This window comes from Stenella coeruleoalba, assembly GCF_951394435.1.
Source record: "Stenella coeruleoalba genome assembly, chromosome: 6".
Classification (NCBI taxonomy): Eukaryota; Metazoa; Chordata; class Mammalia; order Artiodactyla; family Delphinidae; genus Stenella; species Stenella coeruleoalba.
In genome coordinates this window covers 106,193,712-106,212,834 of record NC_137151.1, presented here as the reverse complement: position 1 = coordinate 106,212,834, position 19,123 = coordinate 106,193,712, and the positions used below count along the sequence as shown (strand labels likewise).

Sequence of the window (19,123 nt, the reverse complement as noted above, 5' to 3'; positions counted from 1 at the left end):
AGAACAACTTGTGTCTCCACTCAGTTAACTTCTCAACCATGTGGAAAAATGTTTGGTTTAGTCATACTGCATTCAGCAACATCACTTTTATTTTCTAAAACATGTTTCCACTACAAATACAACTATTATCTGACCTTCCTATCTCATAATAGTGTTACATATTATATATATGTAAAAGACATGTGCGCATGGTATTGTTATCAGATTTTATCCAGTTACTACACTGATACTGTTATTAACAAAAGTGGTTTCGGACTTCACAGAGTATCTATATTCACTTTTGAGTCTTGTCAAACTTCCAAAAATTTTTTAAAAAGTGTATTTTGAACAGTTCCAGAGAATCCCAGAGGGCAGTGCTTTACCTGCCGGGCTGACATGTTTGAAAGAGGCAGCGGCTGGAATGCCTAAAGCTTCTTTGAGTTCCTTCACCAGCTGCCAGGCATTCAAAGCATCACACAAGTTGATAAATCCAGGGGCTCCATTCAAAACTACATATAAAAATATAAATACACATTAACAAGCCAGGTCAATAAGATCAGACATGTGTACATTTCCTAGAAAAATTTTAAAAACACATATATAAAGATTGCACAAATATGTTGCAAATAAAGTATAACGAAGAGGCAAACAGATATACATGAACATACAAGAACTTGCTGAGACTGAATAAAGCACCCGAGTCTGAGCCCATCTCAACAAACACACACACACCACAGAGGTGCATGAACACATACGTGTGCCCACACCACTGGTGGACCAAAGCCAGCCAATCCACAAATAGATCAACAAAGAATTCAGGAACAGGAAAAAAGTACGACTAGACTAGTGATCATCAGGGATCCACTTCAGTACAGAAATAAGATCAAACAACTGTGGCAACTTTACTGTACAATTTATAGTATAAAATTTAAATTGTAAGTCCTGTCAGTTTAACAAATAATGTTACAAACTAAAGCAAGAGTTTAGTGGGTGGGAGAGATGGAGGGAAAAGCGTGTGTTGGGTTTCTCTTCTTTTATACCAGACTCGGTACACTCAGTCTAAAGTTGAAATGCAGTTAAAAAGGAGACTACAACTTTTTTCACTGCCTATTCTCGTAACAGTGGCAGGATTTTTAAAAGCCAAAATCTTGTGAATAAACATTTATAAGAAGTTCAGTGCACGCACAAAACTAGTGGGCCACTAATTAAAAACAACTTTATAATTTCACTTCCTTTGTGTTATTTTGGATAGCACATACTTTTAAAAGCAAAACCTTGCCAAACATCTATTGAGTGCCTACTACAATGTTAAGCACTGTTCTAGGAACTTGGGATACTATCAGTGAATAAAACCGTCCCTCCCAAATTACTGTCATCGACAACCTGCTTAGATAGCCTCATCCAAGAGGGCAGACAGCAGAAGCAAGAGGAACTACACTTCTGCAGCCGGTGGAACGACAAACACATTCACAGAAAGACAGACAAAATGAAAAGTCAGAGGACTTGTACCAGATGAAGGAACAACATCAAACCCCAGAAAAACAACTAAATTAAGTGGAGATAGGCAACCTTCCAGAAAAAGAATTCAGAATAATGATCGTGAAGATGATGCAGGACCTTGGAAAAAGAATGGAGGCAAAGATCGAGAAGATGCAAGAAATGCTTAACAAAGACCCAGAAGAATTAAAGAACAAACAAACAAAGATGAACAATACAATAACTGAAATGAAAAATACATTAGAAGGAATCAATAGCAGAATAACTGAGGCAGAGGAACAGAAAACTGACCTGAAAGACCAAATGGTGGAATTCACTATCACGGAATGAAGAAAGAAGATTGAAAAGAAATGAAGACAGCCTAAGAGACCTCTGGGACAACATTAAACGCAACAAAATTCGCATTACAGGGGTTCCAGAAGGAGAAGAGAGAGAGAAAGGACCCGAGAGACTACCTGAAGAGATTATAGTCAAAAACTTCCCTAACATGGGAAAGGCAATAGCCACCCAAGTCCAGGAAGCGCAGAGAGTCCCAGGCAGGATAAACCCAAGGAGAAACACACGGAGACACACAGTTATCAAATTGATAAAAATTAAAGACAAAGAAAAATTATTGAAAGCAACAGGGAAAAAAGACAAATAACATACAAGGGAACTCCCATAAGGTTAACAGCTGATTTCTCAGCAGAAACTCTACAAGCCAGAAGGCAGTTGCATGATATACTTAAAGTGATGAAAGGGAAGAACCTACAACCAAGAATACTCTACCCAGCAAGGATCTCATTCAGATTTGACAGAGAAATCAAAAGCTTTACAGACAAGCAAAAGCTAAGACAATTCAGCACCACCAAACCAGTTCTTCAACAAGTGCTAAAGGAACTTCTCTAAGCAGGAAACAGAAAAGGACCTATAAAAACAAACTCAAACAATTAAGAAAAAGGTCATAGGAACATACATATCGATAATTACCTTAAATGTGAATGGATTAAATGCTCCAACCAAAAGACACAGGCTCGCTGAATGGATACAAAAACAAGACCCACATATATGCTGTCTACAAGAGATCCACTTCAGACCTAGGGACACATACAGACTGAAAGTGAGGGGATGGAAAAAGATACTCCACACAAATGGAAATCAAAAGAAAGATGGAGTAGCAACTCTCATATCAGACAAAATAGACTTTAAAATAAAGACTATTACAAGAGACAAAGAAGGACACTACAGAATGATCAAGGGATCGATCCAAGAAGAAGATATAACAACTGTAAATATTTATGCATCCAACATAGGAGCACCTCAATACATAAGGCAAATGTTAACAGCCATAAAAAGGGAAACTGACAGTAACACAATAATAGTAGGGGACCTTAACACCCACTTTCACCAATGGACAGATCATCCAAAATGAAAATAAATAAGGAAATGCAAGCTTTAATGACACATTAAACAAGATGGACTTAATTGATGTTTACAGCACATTCCATCCAAAAACAACAGAATACGCTTTTTTCTCAAGTGCACACGGAACATTCTCCAGGATAGATCACATCTTGGGTCACAAATCAAGACTCAGTAAATTTAAGAAAATTGAAAACACATCAAGCATCTTTTCTGACCATAACGCTATGAGATTAGAAATCAATTACAGGGGGAAAAAACGTAAAAAACACAAACACATGGAGGCTAAACAATACATTACTAAATAGCCAAGAGATCACTGAAGAAATCAAAGAGGAAATCAAATACCTAGAGACAAATTACAACGAAAACACGAACGATCCAAAACCTATGGGATGCAGCAAAAGCATTTCTAAGAGGGAAGTTTAGAGCAATACAAGCCTACTTCAAGAAACAAGAAAAATCTCAAACAATGTACCTAACACCTAAAGGAACTAGAGAAAGAAGAACAAATAAAACCCAAAGTTAGTAGAAGGAAAGAAATCATAAAGATCGGAGAAGAAATAAATGAAATAGAAACAAAGAAAACAAGAGCAAAGATCAATAAAACTAAATGCTGGTTCTTTTTGGTTTTTTTTGCATTTTAAAAATCTGTATTCTACAAACATACCAGTGAATGCTATAAATAAGGTAATTTGACATAAAACAAAAAACGCTGGCTCTTTGAGAAGATAAACAAAATTGATAAACCATTAGCCAGACTCATCAAGAAAAAGAGGGAGAGGACGCAAATCAATAAAATTAGAAATGAAAAAGAAGTGACAACAGATACTGCAGAAATACAAAGCATGCTAAGAGACTACCAGAAGCAACTCTATGCCAATAAAATGGACAATCTGGAAGAAATGGACAAATTCTTAGAAAGATATAACCTTCCAAGACTGAGCCAGGAAGAAATAGAAAATAGGAACAGACCAATCACAAGCAATGAAATTGAAACTGTGATTAAAACTCTTCCAACAAACAAAAGTCCAAGACCAGATGGCTTCACAGGTGAATTCTATCAAACATTTAGAGAAGAGCTAACACCCATCCTTCTCAAACTCTTCCAAAAAATTGTGGAAGAAGGGACACTCCCAAACTCACCACCATCCATCATCACCCTGATACCAAAACCAGACAAAGATACTACAGAAAAAGAAAACTACAGACCAAATAACATTGATGAATATAGATGTAAAAATCCTCAGCAAAATACTAGCAAACAGAATCCAACAACACATTAAAAGGATCCTACACCATGATCAAGTGGGATTTATCCCAGGGATGCATTTCTTCAATATACGCACATCAATCAATGTGATACACCATATTAACAAATTGAAGAATAAAAACCATATGATCATCTCAACAGATGCAGAAAGAGCTTTTGACAAATTTCAACACCCATTTATAATAAAAACTCTCCAGAAAGTGGGCATAGAGGGAACCTACCTCAACATAATAAAAGCCATATATGACAAACCCACAGCAGACATCATTCTCAATGGTGAAAAACTGAAAGCATTTCCTCTAAGATCAGGAACAAGACAAGGATATCCACTCTCGCCACTATTATTCAACATAGTTTTGGAAGTCCTAGCCACGGCAATCACAAAAGAAAAAGAAATAAAAGGCACACAAATTGGAAAAGAAGTAGTAACACTGTCACAGTTTCCAGATAACATAAAACTACGTATAGAGAATCCTAAAGATGCCACCAGAAAACTACTAGAGCTAATCAATGAATGTGGTAAAGTGGCAGGATATAAAATTAATGCACAGAAATCTCTTGCATTCCTACACACTAATGATGAAAAATCTGAAAGAGAAATTAAGGAAACACTCCCATTTACCACTGCAACAAAAAGAATAAAATACCTAGGAATAAACCTACCTAGGGAGACAAAAGACCTGTATGCAGAAAACTATAAGACACTGATGAAAGAAATTAAAGATGATACCAACAGATGGAGAGATATACCATGTTCTTGGACTGGAAGAATCAATATTGTGAAAATGACTATACTACCCAAAGCAATCTACAGATTCAGTGCAATCCCTACCAAACTACCACTGGCATTTTTTACAGAACTAGAACAAACAAATCTTAAAATTTGTATGGAGACACAAAAAAACCCCAAATAGCCAAAGCATTCCTGAAGGAAAAAAACAGAGCTGGAGGAATCAGACTCCCTGACTTTGGACTATACTACAAAGCTACAGTAATCAAGACAATACGGTACTGGCACAAAAACAGAAATATAGACCAATGGAACAGGATAGAAAGCCCAGCCATAAACCCACGCACCTATGGTCAACTAATCTAAGACAAAGAAGCCAAGGATATATAATGGAGAAAAGACAGTCTCTTCAATAAGTGTTGCTGGGAAAACTGGACAGCTACATGTAAAAGAATGAAATTAGAACACTCCCTAACACCATACACAAAAATAAACTCAAAATGGATTCGAGACCTAAATGTAAGACCAGACACTATTAAACTCTTAGAGGAAAACATAGGAAGAACACTCTTTGACATAAATCACAGCAAGATCTTTTTTGATCCACCTCCTAGAGTAATGGAAATAAAAATAAACAAATGGGACCTAATGAAACTTCAAAGCTTTTGCACAGCAAAGGAAACCATAAACAAGACGAAAAGACAACCCTCAGAATGGGAGAAAATATTTGCAAACGAATCAACGGACAAAGGATTAATCTCCAAAATATATAAACAGCTCATGCAGCTCAATAATAAAAAAACAAAAAACCCTATCCAGAAGACCTAAATAGACATTTCTCCAAAGAAGACATACAGATGGACAAGAAGCACAGGAAAAGCTGCTCAACATCACTAATTATTAGAGAAATGCAAATCAAAACTACAATGAGGTATCACCTCACACCAGTTAGAATGGCCATCATCAGAAAATCTACGAACAACAAATGCTGGAGAGGGTGTGGAGAAAAGGGAACCCTCTTGCACTGTTGGTGGGAATGTAAACTGATACAGCCACTATGGAGAACAGTATGGACTTTCCTTAAAAAACTGAAAATAGAATTACCATATGACCCAGTAATCCCACTACTGGACATATACCTAAAGAAAACCACAATTCAAAAAGACACATGCACCCCAATGTTCACTGCAGCACTATTTACAATAGTCAGGTCATGGAAGGAACCTAAATGCCCAGATGAATGGATAAAGAAGATGTGGTACATATATACAATTATTACTCAGCCATAAAAAGGAATGAAATTGGGTCATCTGTAGAGACCTGGATCGATCTAGAGACTGTCACACAGAGTGAAGTAAGTCAGAAAGAGAAAAACAAATATCTTATATTAACGCATGTATGTGGAACCTAGAAAAATGGTACAGATGAACTGGTTTTCAGGACAGAAATAGAGACACAGATGTAGAGAACAAATGTATGGACACCAAGAGGGAAAAGCGAGCTGCAGGGGATGAAATGGGAGACTGGGATTGACATATATACACTGATATGTATAAAATGGATAACTAATAAGAACCTGCTGTATAAAAAAATTAAAAAAAAATTCAAACATTAATCTGTTTCTCTATACTTCTTCCAAACAATAAAATGCTCTTTGAATTTAAAAAAAAAAACAAAAAAAACCCAAGTTACTGTCATCATGGAGTTTACGGGTGGAGTTAGAAAGGAAACAAAATGCACAACAGAATTATACAATAGAAAATATTAGGTATTTACCCAAATGAGTTGAAAACTTGTGTCTACACAAAAACATGTACACAAGTGTTTATAACAGCTTTATTCATAAACTGCCAAACAGCATCCTGACATTCTTGATGTCTTCAAAAGGTGAATGGATAAACTGCGGTACAGCCACACACAAGGAAATATTATTCAGCAATAAGAGGTAATAAGCTACCAGAAGACACAGGAGGAAACTTAAATGCATATTGCTAAGTTAAAGAATCAGTCTGAAAAGGCTACATACTGTATGTTTCCAACTATATGATACTGGAACACAGCAAACGTATAGAGACAGTGGTTGCTAGGGGTTAGGGGGGCGGAAGGGGAGGAGTTTTTAGGGTGGTAAAACTATTATGTAGGAAAATTTCACAGCGAATACATTATACATTTGCCCACACCTGTAGAATGTACAACATATTCTGAATCTAAACTATCGATCTTAGTTAATGATAATGAACCAATATTGATTAATTGTAACAAACGTACCACACTAATGCAAAGTTGTTAACAGGGGAAACTGGGGGAAGGTGGACATATGAGAATTCTTTGTACTTCTGGGAAATGTTTCTGTAAATCTGAAACTGCTCTTTTAGGGGACCTCCCTGATGGTCCAGTGGTTAAGCCTCTGCACTTCCACTGCAGGGGCATGGGTTCAATCCCTGGTTGGAGAACCAAGATCCCACATGCCGTGCGGTGTGGCCAAAAAAATTACTGTTCTCATGGAGCTTATGCAAGAGGCATAGAAGAAACAAAATAGGCAATAAACAGTAAACAACAAAAGTAAAATATCCTATAAGACATACAACATGCAAAAATTAAATGAGACATCTTTTATAAAACTCCCCCATCTCCCTTTTTTTATACTTTAGACTAATTGTGGTAAGTGGGAGAAAACTTGGCTTCTGAAACATTTCAGTTAGTTAGAATAACCCCTTCAAATTATCAAATTTCCAAAGACACTCACAACTCTTTAGACACAAGAGAAAATGCTATAGAGAAATGTTTAAAGTTGTTTAATTTATTAAACAGTTGAAACAAAACAGAACTCTTCTCGTTTCCAATCACAAGAAAACCAGTCATCAACATCACTCTCTCTCTCACACACACACACACACACACACACAACTCTAGGGCTGAGCACACGGGCTTGGGCAGCATTAGAAAAGATTCAAAATATACCTGAGGCAAAGTAGTAATAGAATTTACCGACTGTCAAGAGCAAAGAAAAGAGTATTTTAAATGCTCCTTAAACTTCCTGCACTGCTTCTCTCTCCTCCCCTCTCTCCGCTGGTAACAGGGAGTAAACAGCACCAATCTACCAATGTGTGCTCTGAGCTTGCCTTCTCAGTGCCTGAAGGAAGCTGTCCGTGCTCTCACCCAGGGCAGCCCCCCACCAACTTCAACCCTCCGAAGTCTTCACACCTACAAGTCTCTCCTCTGCCCACTGGACCCACTCTTCCCTTCTACCAGGGAGTAGGACGTGCTTGCTCATTAAATGGTCCACCTTAACAACAAAACAGAAGCAAAAACTGTAAAATCCCTCTTATAACTCTACAAATCCTTAAGCCCTGACTAATTTCTCTGTTCAAAGAATTATCTTTATCATTCTTCTTTCCTAACCTCACATTCCTATTTTGGCCCATTGTAACTGGGCTTCCAGATCCATCATTCCAAGGAAACTGTGTTTGTAACATTCCCAAATCAAATAGCTACTGCTCTCAGCAGCATTCTGACTGGTTGAAACTCTATAGGTTCTCTGATGGTTCTCCACTGCCACGTCAAGGTTTGGTCTTGACCGTCTTCTCCAAAATTCAGCCACCCCATCCTGTACTACATCTTCAAAACCATCTACACACCAGACATTCGAATCTGTATCTTCAACTTGACTTCTCTCCAGAACCCTTGATTATCTCAATATTTTTTGTTCACAAGTCCCACTGACAGCTCAAACTTCAGGCAACTATAAGAGGTACTATGTAATTTACTTTATCTTCTAAAAAGTGAATCACACCTGATACAATAGAGAGAAAGACACACACATCCAGACACGGCAAACTGTGCCACGTTAACGCTCAGCTTTTACCTGTGATTGGGAGCTTGGGCTTCAGGGTATATAACTGGGCAGGAGTTTGATGAGGGTTCATTCCATACCTCAAGGGCATCTGAGATATTCCTTTACTATACTCTTTCCTGAAGTAATCTGAAATTGCTTCATCATACCGTGCCGTATGAGTGAAAGCCTAGAATAAGAGTTAAGATTTGTGAAAATAGCTGCAGTATTTCTGAAAGTGAGGTAAAAATGGTTATAAGTAGTATATATCAAACTACAACCCACAGCCCGCACACATGCCTGTGCAGGAAAGACACCAAATAATAATAAATAGCACAAAGAATTATTCCCTTTCCATTTCTCTTTCAATCTTTTGACAGACTACCTCTCTGATAGTTGGTCTTTGCATTTACAGCAAAAGGACAGCAGCTCCAAGCAGAACCCTGGAGGGTGATGTAATCTGGTGAGAACTGAGTACTGTTGGTCTTGCAAGCACTGAACTAGATAAAAGCATGTCCGCACCTTCAAGGCTAACTGGCGTCTTGTCTCCAAAGATGTGTCTTTGCTGTCGGAGCCCTGCATCTCTGAGGACACAGCCGCGTAGTCCTCTGGTTCACACACTACTGTCACTCGAGTGTGGTTTTTGGCTGCCGCTCTCAGCAGGGTTACTCCCCCTTTGAAGAACAAAAGACGATTTGCATTTTCTTATCAGTTTCACCTCTTTCAAATCAAGTCACTGTATGCATAGGTACTTTCTACTATAATTCTTGCCTTAAAAATAAGAGAAAAATAAGCCAGATGAATCTCTAAACAGAGAAAGAGCTCAGAAAATATCGATGAATCGGTCATCCCAGAACACAATCTGGGGGGGCGACTATCTGCTAGGCCTTTAATAGGGAACGTCCAAGAGTCATCTTGTTTACAGTGTAAAGAAGTGTCTCCTCCAGCAGTCTTCAAATATGGTTTTTCTGACTTACCAATATCAATTTGCTCAACCGCCACTTCAACAGTTACAGCCGGAGAAGCCACCGTCTTTGCAAAGGGATACAGATTACAAACGACAACTCTAAAAACAAAGAGGAATTCAGCTGTCACTAAAAACTCAAACTTCCGTGGTTTACACACCTCAGTCACTAGCTGTTAACATGACCAAACCCCTTAAGACCTAAAATATCAACTGTGAGCCTGACGTTTTAAAGTTCTAAAGTTACTCTGAAACATCAGGACCTCCCACATTTGCAAGAGCATAGGTATACAGAAGGGGCTGTAGTCAGCAAATGCTCTCAATACACATTATTCCCTCCAAATCATATTGCAATGTTGCTGCTTGGGTCACCTTAGCTTCCCACTGTCCTAGCAAGCCATCAAAATTTAAAAACAAAATTTTAACTGAAATAAAATACAAAGCTACCGATAATATCCTCAATTTGGAATGTGATCACCATTATCTACGACATTGGATTTTACACTCTATTTCCAGTGGATTGTGTAAAATGATGAAAAATGATAGGTCATTCTAAAGGGGAAATATTTGTTTTGTCTTCAGAAAGGTCATACACAATAATGGTAAAAGGACAAAAGAGTAATTTAAAGGACAGACCTGATCTAAAATTCACCACCAGTGAAACAGAGATCCACCCCTAGGGCTGCAATGTGAGGAGATATGTGGGCAGGTTCCCCAGTGAAATAAGCACAACTGGTAAAAACTAACAAAAAAAGAAAAACAGAAGGGGGGGTGGTGGGCAACACTTCCCAATGCCTGATACTAAAACCAGACAAAATGTCACACACACATAAAAAAACAACCAGAACAGTATCTTATGCATACGGACCAAAAAGTCCTTAACATACTACCAAATTGAATCCAGTAAAATATAAAAAGAAGTACACACCACAGCAAAGTATGGTTTATCCCACGACTGTAAGGTTGGTTTAATATCTAAAAGTCAATTATTGTAATAGCTATGTCAATAAAATAAAGGACAAAAACCACCTGATTATCTCAATAGATGCACAGAAAGCATCTGATAAAACTGAACTCATTCATGATGAAAACAGTCAAAAATTAAGAATAGAACTTGCTCAACACGATACAGGATATTTAAAAACAACAACCCACAGCTAACATCATACTTCAAGGTGAAAGACTGAAAGGTCTACCTTAAGATCTGGAACAAGACAAGGATGTCCACTCTCACCATTTCTACTCAACCCTGTACTGGAGGTTCTAGCCTGGTCAATTAGCAAAGAAAATGAAATAAAAGGCACCAAGATTGGAAAAAAGTGATGCTATCTCTATTAGCAGGTGACATGATCTTGTATCTAGAAAATCCTAAGGAATTCACACAGAAAAATCATTAGCACTAATCAGTAAATAAGTTCAGCAGAGTTGTAGGATATAATCAATTGAACTTATACACACTAGCGAGGAACAATCCAAAAGTAAAATTAAGAAAACAGTTCTACGTACAATAGCGTCAAAAACAAAAACAAACAAACAAATTTATGAATAAATTTAAAAAAAGAATATGACTTGTATCTTAAAAAGTACAAAACAATGTTGAAAGAAATTTTTAAAAAATCTTTAGGGGCTTCCCTGGTGGCGCAGTGGTTGAGAGTCTGCCTGCCGATGCAGGGGACACGGGTTCGTGCCCCGGTCCGGGAAGATCCCACATGCCACGGAGTGGCTGGGCCTGTGAGCCATGGCCGCTGAGCCTGCACGTCCAGAGCCTGTGCTCCGCAGTGGGAGAGGCCACAACAGTGAGAGGCCCACGTACAGCAAAAAAATAAAAATAAACAAATAAATAAATAAAATAAATAAATAAATAAATAAATAAATAAATCTTTAGAAAGAGATGCCATGTTTATGGACTGGAAGACTTAATATTGTTAGGATGGCAATATTCCCCAAATTGATCTATAGATTCAAGATAATTCCTACAAAAATTCCAATGCCCCTTTTTGCAGAAATGGGCAAGCTGACCCTAAAATTCATATGGAAATGCAAGGGACCCTGAATACCCAAAACAATCTTGAAAAAGAAGAACAAAGCTAAAAGACTCACACTTATCACTTTCACAATTTACCGCAAAGATAATGGCGTGGTGCTGGCATAAAGGAGGTATAGATCAAGTGTACCAAGATCATTCCATGGGGAAAGAATAGTCTCTCCCACAATTGATGCTGAGACAACTGGATAGCCACATACTAAATAAAGCTGGACCGCTACCTCACACCCACATATAAAAAAAGTAGCTTAAAAGGAATCAAAGACCTAAGCATAAAAGCTGAAACTAAGAAACTCTTAAAAGAAAACATAGGCATGAATCTTCATTATTTTGAATTATGAAATGGTTTCTTAGAAATAACACCAAAGGCACAGGCAACAAAAGAAAAAGTATAGGTAAGTTGGATATTACCAAAATTTAAAACTTTTATGATGGTCAAAGGATACCATTAAGAAAGTGAAAACAATCCACAGAATGGGATAAAATGAATTCTTACAACTCAATAATAAAAAATAAGTAACTCAATTAAAATGGGCATCTGAACAGACATTTCTCCAAAGGTATACAAATGGCTTATGCTCGTGAAAAGATGCTCAACCTCATTAGGACATGCAAATCATAATCACAATGAGATACCACATCATAGGATGGTTAGAATCAAAAAAAATCAATAACAAATGTTGCTGAGTATGTAGAAGTGAGAACTTCTGTACACTGCCGGTGGGAATGTACACTGATGAAGCACTTTGGAAAATAGTCTGGCAGCTCCTCAAAAGTTTAAACAGTTACCAGATGACCAAGAAATTCCATTCCCAGGTCTATACCCAAGAGAAATGAAAATATATGTGCACACAAAAATTTGTACGTGAATGTCCATAGCTGCATTATTCACAACATCCAAAAGTGCAAACAATCCAAATGTCCATCAACGGATGAACTGGTAAATGGGAGCATATCCATACGATAAATTACTTTTCAGCAATAAAAAAGTGGATTGATATATGCTGTAACATGGATGAACACCGAAAACATGCTAAGAAGCTAGTCACAGAGGACCATGTATTATACAATTACACTGATATGCAATGTTCGTGTAAATCCAGAATAGAAAATACACTGGTGGTTGCCTAGGTTGTTGGAGGAAATGAAGAATGAAAGTTAATGGGTAGAGTTGTTTTGGGGGGGAGGGTCAGGGTGGGAGGTGGGGTGATGAATATATTCTGACATTAACTGTGGTAATAATTGTACAACTCTAAATATACTAAATTACTAAACTACTGAATTATCTACTTTAAACTGGGGAATTGTATGGTACATGAATTAAGCTGAATAAAGCCATTATACATATGTATTAAAAAGAAAGACTGAATATCATTATGCAAATAACTAAGTTACTTATATGTATGACAATTTAGATCACAACTTCCTAAAAAAGCAAAGGTTGTTTAAGCATAATTATTTATTTTAGTAATATAAATTTGGCAAAATCAAAATGCTTATTTACCCACATACAATGTCACAAATGTCCTCAATAAATGTTTATAGTAAGTGATCAGGAAACTAAACCTAATGCTAACCTTGATCTTTAAAAAGAGACACCAGATTTGGCTTCTTTGTCTTTGATCCCTAATGTATTAAAAGTTCAACTTTGAATTTTTACCTTATAAGACTGAAATCAAGTCTGGCCATGTCAGCATTATCTTCTGGGATATTACGAGCCAAGATGCCTAATTTAACAAAGTTAGAGTATTAGGTTCAAAAAACAAGTCAGAATAAGGTACTTCTTTCCAACACAATCCCATCAATCAAGTTAAAGCCCCTAGCATTGCCTAATTAAGAATACCAGACAGTACAAATCTCAGATTAGTGGGTATACTTAAAAACTGTTTGCATCAGTTCCTGATTCCCTTTCTCTTGAGCAACAAAACATAAAAGGAATTTTCATATAACTGTTGTCAGTTCCATCACTCCATGTACTCCCATAAATACTGAAGCATTTTGAAAGAATTCCTTTGAAAGTCAGTTACACTGTGATGCTTTATTCTAAGTTTGGAATCATCATAAAAGTTTTTTCACACTCTAAAATCTAAGTATTTTCATTAACTCCAGCAGGAAATATCATACTCTAACTTATTTATCAGGCCAGGACTAATAGCAAGCAGAGGGATCCATCAAGCAATAAAGCAAACCAGATTTTAAACAGGTTCTAATGTATTATGAACTTTAGCAGCACATGTGACAAAACCAGCATAACCTCACAGATAATTTTTTTTTAAGCTATGACCTGCCTTTTTCCTTATTCCTTTGCTTGTTCTACAAAGTAACTGATTGTTTTAAACTGAAAGTATCGGGGCTTCCCTGGTGGCACAGTGGTTGAGAGTCCACCTGCCGATGCAGGGGACGTGGGTTCGTGCCCCAGTCCGGGAAGATCCCACATGCCGTGGAGCGGCTGGGCCCGTGAGCCATGGCCGCTGGGCCTGCGCGTCCGGAGCCTGTGCTCCGCAACGGGAGAGGCCACAACAGTGAGAGGCCCGCGTACCGCAAAAAAAAAAAAAAAAAAAATACTGAAGGTATAAACCACTTACCAGCATGGACTGCAGGATGCAAGGTTTTCACACGCCCCCCTAACATTTCAGGAAATCCAGTTACCTCAGAGACGTCTCTGAAAACAGATAAACAGAATATTGCTGGTGCTTCTGCTGAGTTGTCATTTTACATTTTACACCATTCCAAAGCATCTTCCAACATTTTTTCAGAGCCTGGATTTTCAGGATTCAGAAAATGAATCATAAGCCATACTAATGAAATATTAAGAAATAAATCCAACTCACAAGTAATTTGGCAATATACAACAAAGTATTAATATTCTTATCTCAGAAACAGACTAAAGAGAAAGCAAGGATTTATTTTTACGATTAAACTTTAAGCATAAAGACAGCAAAGTAAATGAGTGGGGCAATAAAAGATTGTTTAGTAAAGTGGTGTTGGTATTAGAATAACTGGTTAACACTATGCAAATACAGATTCCGAATCAAAAGTTTGAGCTCTTTAATAAAAGTACCAAAATTAAGTATGTGAGGAATGCTTTCAAAACATTGAACAAAGGACTGAGCTATGTAAATTTAAAAAGTTTTTACTCAATACATGAAAAGAAAAAGCTGGAAAAAGATAATCACAAAACATGACAAAGGGACACATAAAAGACAGCATTTCAATATCAATCCATATCACCAAACTGACCTGAACCCTCTCTGCCTGAATTTACAAGCAAATTTTTAAAAACCCACAATATGTGAAAAAAGCAACAAGCAAGACCATCTATCTTCTGTATGAGCCATGAAATTTAAAAAAATATGCTTATAAAAACACTGGAAGGAAACACATCAACATGTTGAACATGGTTACCAGAAATGCTAAGGGAAGAGAGACTGAATCTTCAGAGTTGAATTTTAATGATGTCAACAGTTTCACTAACAAGCCAGTCAAAACAGATCATATGCATCCTGCAAATCACAACTTCCTTCTTGCCCAACAGACAGTCCACCTAAATTAATCTGTTGTGGCTGAGGAGGGCTCTGAAATGAGGACTCTGGGGGTCCCAACTCCTTACTCTGTAAATATGAACAGAAGTTACTAAATTTCTCTGGGCCTCATCTCCCTCTTCCACAAAGGTCGTTAAGTAGTTTACCAATCTCACAGCCTGGCTAGGAGGAGTAAATAACGTTATTTTACTCAGTGCTTGGAATACATTACATTCTGGTCAACGTCATCACACTAGGTTCTGATTGGACTTAACTTAGAAAGCAAGTTGTGCCTTACCTGACTGCCAGACCAGCATCTCTGAGAGCTTTTGCAGTCCCTCCAGAAGCGATCAGATGCAAACCCACAGAAGCTAGGTTCCTGGCAAATTCCACAAGGCCGGTTTTGTCAGAGACACTCAATAAGGCTGAAACAGAAAACATTTCTCATCACTCGCTGTACACATTACATTCCTCAAGGCCGGGGAGGGGGCGGGTGGGCAGTCGGGAATCTCAAGGCCCTCACTACCCAGACCTTGACCCGGGGCCGGGCCTGCCGCCAGCGAACCGCACTTCCGCGGGCCGGGGCCTAGCAGACCGCAGCGTCGCCTCCCACCCTGCCGGGCTCCCGCAGCTCCCGCCCGGCCGCCGCCATTGCCGGGGTGAGGGTGCCGCGGAGCACGGATGCCGATGGCGCGGCACCTCCAGGGCGCCAAGGGGCTCACCGAGCTGGCCGGGTGCCATGGCTGCAGGCGGCAAGGCCCCGGGGAGCGCGGGGCACAAAAGCGGAGACGCCACGTGCGGAAGGAGGGGCGGTGCGGCCAGAATTTACGCCGGAAGGAGGCGGGGCGGACCCGGTGGGCGTCTGATCCGTCACGTGACCCAACCCGCCCCCTGTTCAATTTCAGACGCGAAATTGGAGCCTCAGGGTTGTAAGGGAATGCGGGGTGGGGTGCGGTGCAGCTGGCTTCCTAAATCCAGAACTGGAAGGGATCACCGCCTACAGTCTCACACTCCGAGAGTGATTTGTCCCTGCCCTCAAAATGTGGTCGCCCCAAGCCTCGGGAGCTAACTCCTGTTGCCCAGGGCAGCCTGTCCCGGAGGCTGATCAAAGCGTCAGAAGCCCTGACGGAGGAATCAAGAAAAACACAAGGAAAAGTTCTTAGAGCAGCAAAGCTGGAAAGCATCTTGGCAATCATCTGCTTTCCTCCCGTTTCAATATATTAAAAAAAGTAAAACGAAGGCCTAAAGATTAAGTGACTCCACAGTTCCCAGAGGCAAAAAGAAGTGAAATTGACATTCATTTGAGATTCCATCTTATACAATAGCCTGAAATCTGCTTATGAAAGGTGGTGTCTTCTGGCAAATCGGTAAATATTTAACTCAAGCCTGGATGAGAGGAATGATAATGGTTGGGGTGGGAGCGAGGGGAATGCCATTTTTTATTTTGGCCATGCCTTGAGGCTTGAGGGATCTTAGTTCCCCAGAACTCGGCTTCCCACAGTGAAAGAACCGAGTCGTAACCGCTGGACCGCCAGGGAATTCCGGGGGATGCTTTTCTTAATCCATGAAAAATAGGGAAAGCAAAACTGAACACATTCACTTCTTTTTGAAAATAACATCTTTGCCACAAAATATACACATGTTGCTGTCTAAAGAAATCTTCTAAAAATGTTCCTTGTTAGAATTATATTACAAAATAATAGTGCTGCCTATCTTTTATACTCTGTCTTGGGCTCACAGCTGCAGAAAAAAAAAGTCTTCTCTTACCCACATGCTATTTATTTCTGTTTTTCCTCTTCCCCGATTCTTCCAGTCTCTTCTTTACTCCCCAAAGTGAATACCTATTGGCTAGAATCAAGGGCTGTATTTTATAACCTCTGAATACGTGAACACTTTACTCTGAATATTTCTCACATTTCTAAGAGAAATATATTAAGATTCTAATGGTGTCTTCAGAGTGTGTTTGCCAACTTTTAATTTAAAAAGACAAAAAGTTCGTAGCTTGTAATAAAGGAAATTTCCCTGGCCAGTCACTGTAGGTTTTTATAGGATACAAAAAGCAGAAAATAATGCAGAGATTTAGTGATAAGAGGAAAATAAACAGCACTTAGGCACTGGGCATTTTTCCTGCATGTGAATTTCAAGTATTCAATGTAATAAATATTTATTGATCCCTGTCTGCCTGAATGGCAGAAATACAGTGTCAGAAAGACAAAGATGAATATCAATTAATCACTGTTCTCAAGGAGCTCATGATGGAATGTAAGTGTAGCAACATAGTTAGGTACAACTAGAAAATACTAATAGAAAGAGAAAACATGGGATTAAACTGATTTTTGTAGAGGTCCTTTGGAATGCTGCCATATATACTAAAAAAGAATGAACTGTGGGTTCCAGACCAAGACACAACTCTCTTCATTTAATAATGTTTGCTAAGATTAGTTCTAACTAATCCTGCCATAATATTAAAGTTCAGACTTGATAACTATCTCATATGTTAATGGCAAGAGGAGTAAATGAATTTACTAGCTTTGTGATCCTGACCACATCACTACATCTTTGAGGACCTTAGTTGCCTTGTGTGTAATAAAGGCATAATATTTGTTCTGTAAGCTTTAGATTGTAAGATGCAAATTAATTTATTGAAAGTACAAAGTGACTTTATAGTGAAACTATAAAGTGACTAATAAGGGTAACAAAGAAGCATATTTCCTTCTTGGTTCATTCCCTTGATATAGTTGACTAAGTGTGTCTCTCTCTGGACTTCATAGTATGCCCTCCTTAAAAATGCTAGTCACAAGCAAGCTAGTGTGTCAGAAATGAAACCACAGATATTTTCATAAAGATGTGGACTCACCTTCTAAGGGTCTATCACTAGCATTCCTGTTCCAGACAGACAGAAAAGAACATGCGTGCACTATAATGATTATATTTTCATTTCTTCTCTTCTTACTTCACACCCCTCCCAAAGGAAGCTTAAAGAATCTGAAATCATCTTTATATATCTAAAAACATTTGATATGTTTATAAGTAATTTCAATTTCTCAAGTGTGCTATTATCTGTTTTTCTTCTATGTTGTTTATTCTTTGTGTAAACTTATCATTTCCTCCAAAAAGCCTCCATTCTACTCCCAAATCTGTGAACTCCTACTAGACTCTAAGGATTAGTAAGGCTGCTCATTTGGGGCCAACTTGCTCTAAGGGTTTACCACTCACATGGATATAGTCTGCCATATAAAGTGATTCCCAGGAGCTTGGATAATCGGATTAATGCATTAAGGATTATAAATAAAATTTCTCTCTAATCTAGAGGTTAAACTATCTTATGACATATTAATGAATTTGAACATTTTCCTTGAAGGTTCTAGTGAAACAGGAGGGAAGCGGGGGCAGGGCACAACCTTTAAAAGAATGACATAACTTGAGGACATGACATAAACTGATTAGAACCAAATAGATCCAAGATGGCTAGACCTTGAGCCTCAGTCTAGATGGCTAGAGCTTGAGCTCATTGTAACACGTCAGGAAGCAAAATGACACACCCATAGGCGCCATGACAGTTCCAAGGCAGACCATAAAGGTCAAAAAGTGGGCAGTGGCCTAATTCCTAGAAATCCCCACTCCTTTCCCAAAACAGATGGAATACTCCTCCCACTCAGCCTGTGAAATTACCCACCCCTATAAAAGCTGACAACCCCCATGCCCTGGTGCCATCTCTTGCCTTCTGACATGGCCCACACTCTGTCTATGGAGTGTGTTTCTCTCTAAACAAATCCACTTCTTACCTATTACTTTGTGTCTCACTGAATTCCTTCTGGGACAAGACATCAAGAACCTGAGCTTCATTAAGTCCTGAGACCAGGTGTGTGATCTCAGTTAAAA

At 38.5% G+C, this 19,123-nt stretch overlaps 1 protein-coding gene across 3 annotated transcripts in view; it reads right to left on the bottom strand.

The window, feature by feature from the left end:
* ATIC (5-aminoimidazole-4-carboxamide ribonucleotide formyltransferase/IMP cyclohydrolase) overlaps positions 1-19,102 on the bottom strand; it is a 34,101-nt gene extending 14,999 nt beyond the window's left edge. Inside the window, exons 1-8 of one of the 3 annotated variants that reach the window (XM_079924331.1) lie at positions 19,027-19,102; positions 15,540-15,666; positions 14,306-14,382; positions 13,381-13,447; positions 9,690-9,778; positions 9,235-9,386; positions 8,746-8,902; positions 363-488 (exon numbers count right to left, since the gene is read on the bottom strand). In XM_079924331.1, the coding sequence (XP_079780457.1) occupies positions 363-488; positions 8,746-8,902; positions 9,235-9,386; positions 9,690-9,778; positions 13,381-13,447; positions 14,306-14,382; positions 15,540-15,666; positions 19,027-19,087 (856 nt within the window). In that variant the 5' untranslated portion in view covers positions 19,088-19,102. Of the gene's footprint in view, positions 1-362; positions 489-8,745; positions 8,903-9,234; positions 9,387-9,689; positions 9,779-10,872; positions 10,929-13,380; positions 13,448-14,305; positions 14,383-15,539; positions 15,667-15,963; positions 16,126-19,026 lie in introns of those variants that run through there. The other 2 variants (XM_079924332.1, XM_079924333.1) reach the window with 2 other exon arrangements.
* Between the last annotated feature and the right edge of the window lie 21 nt (positions 19,103-19,123).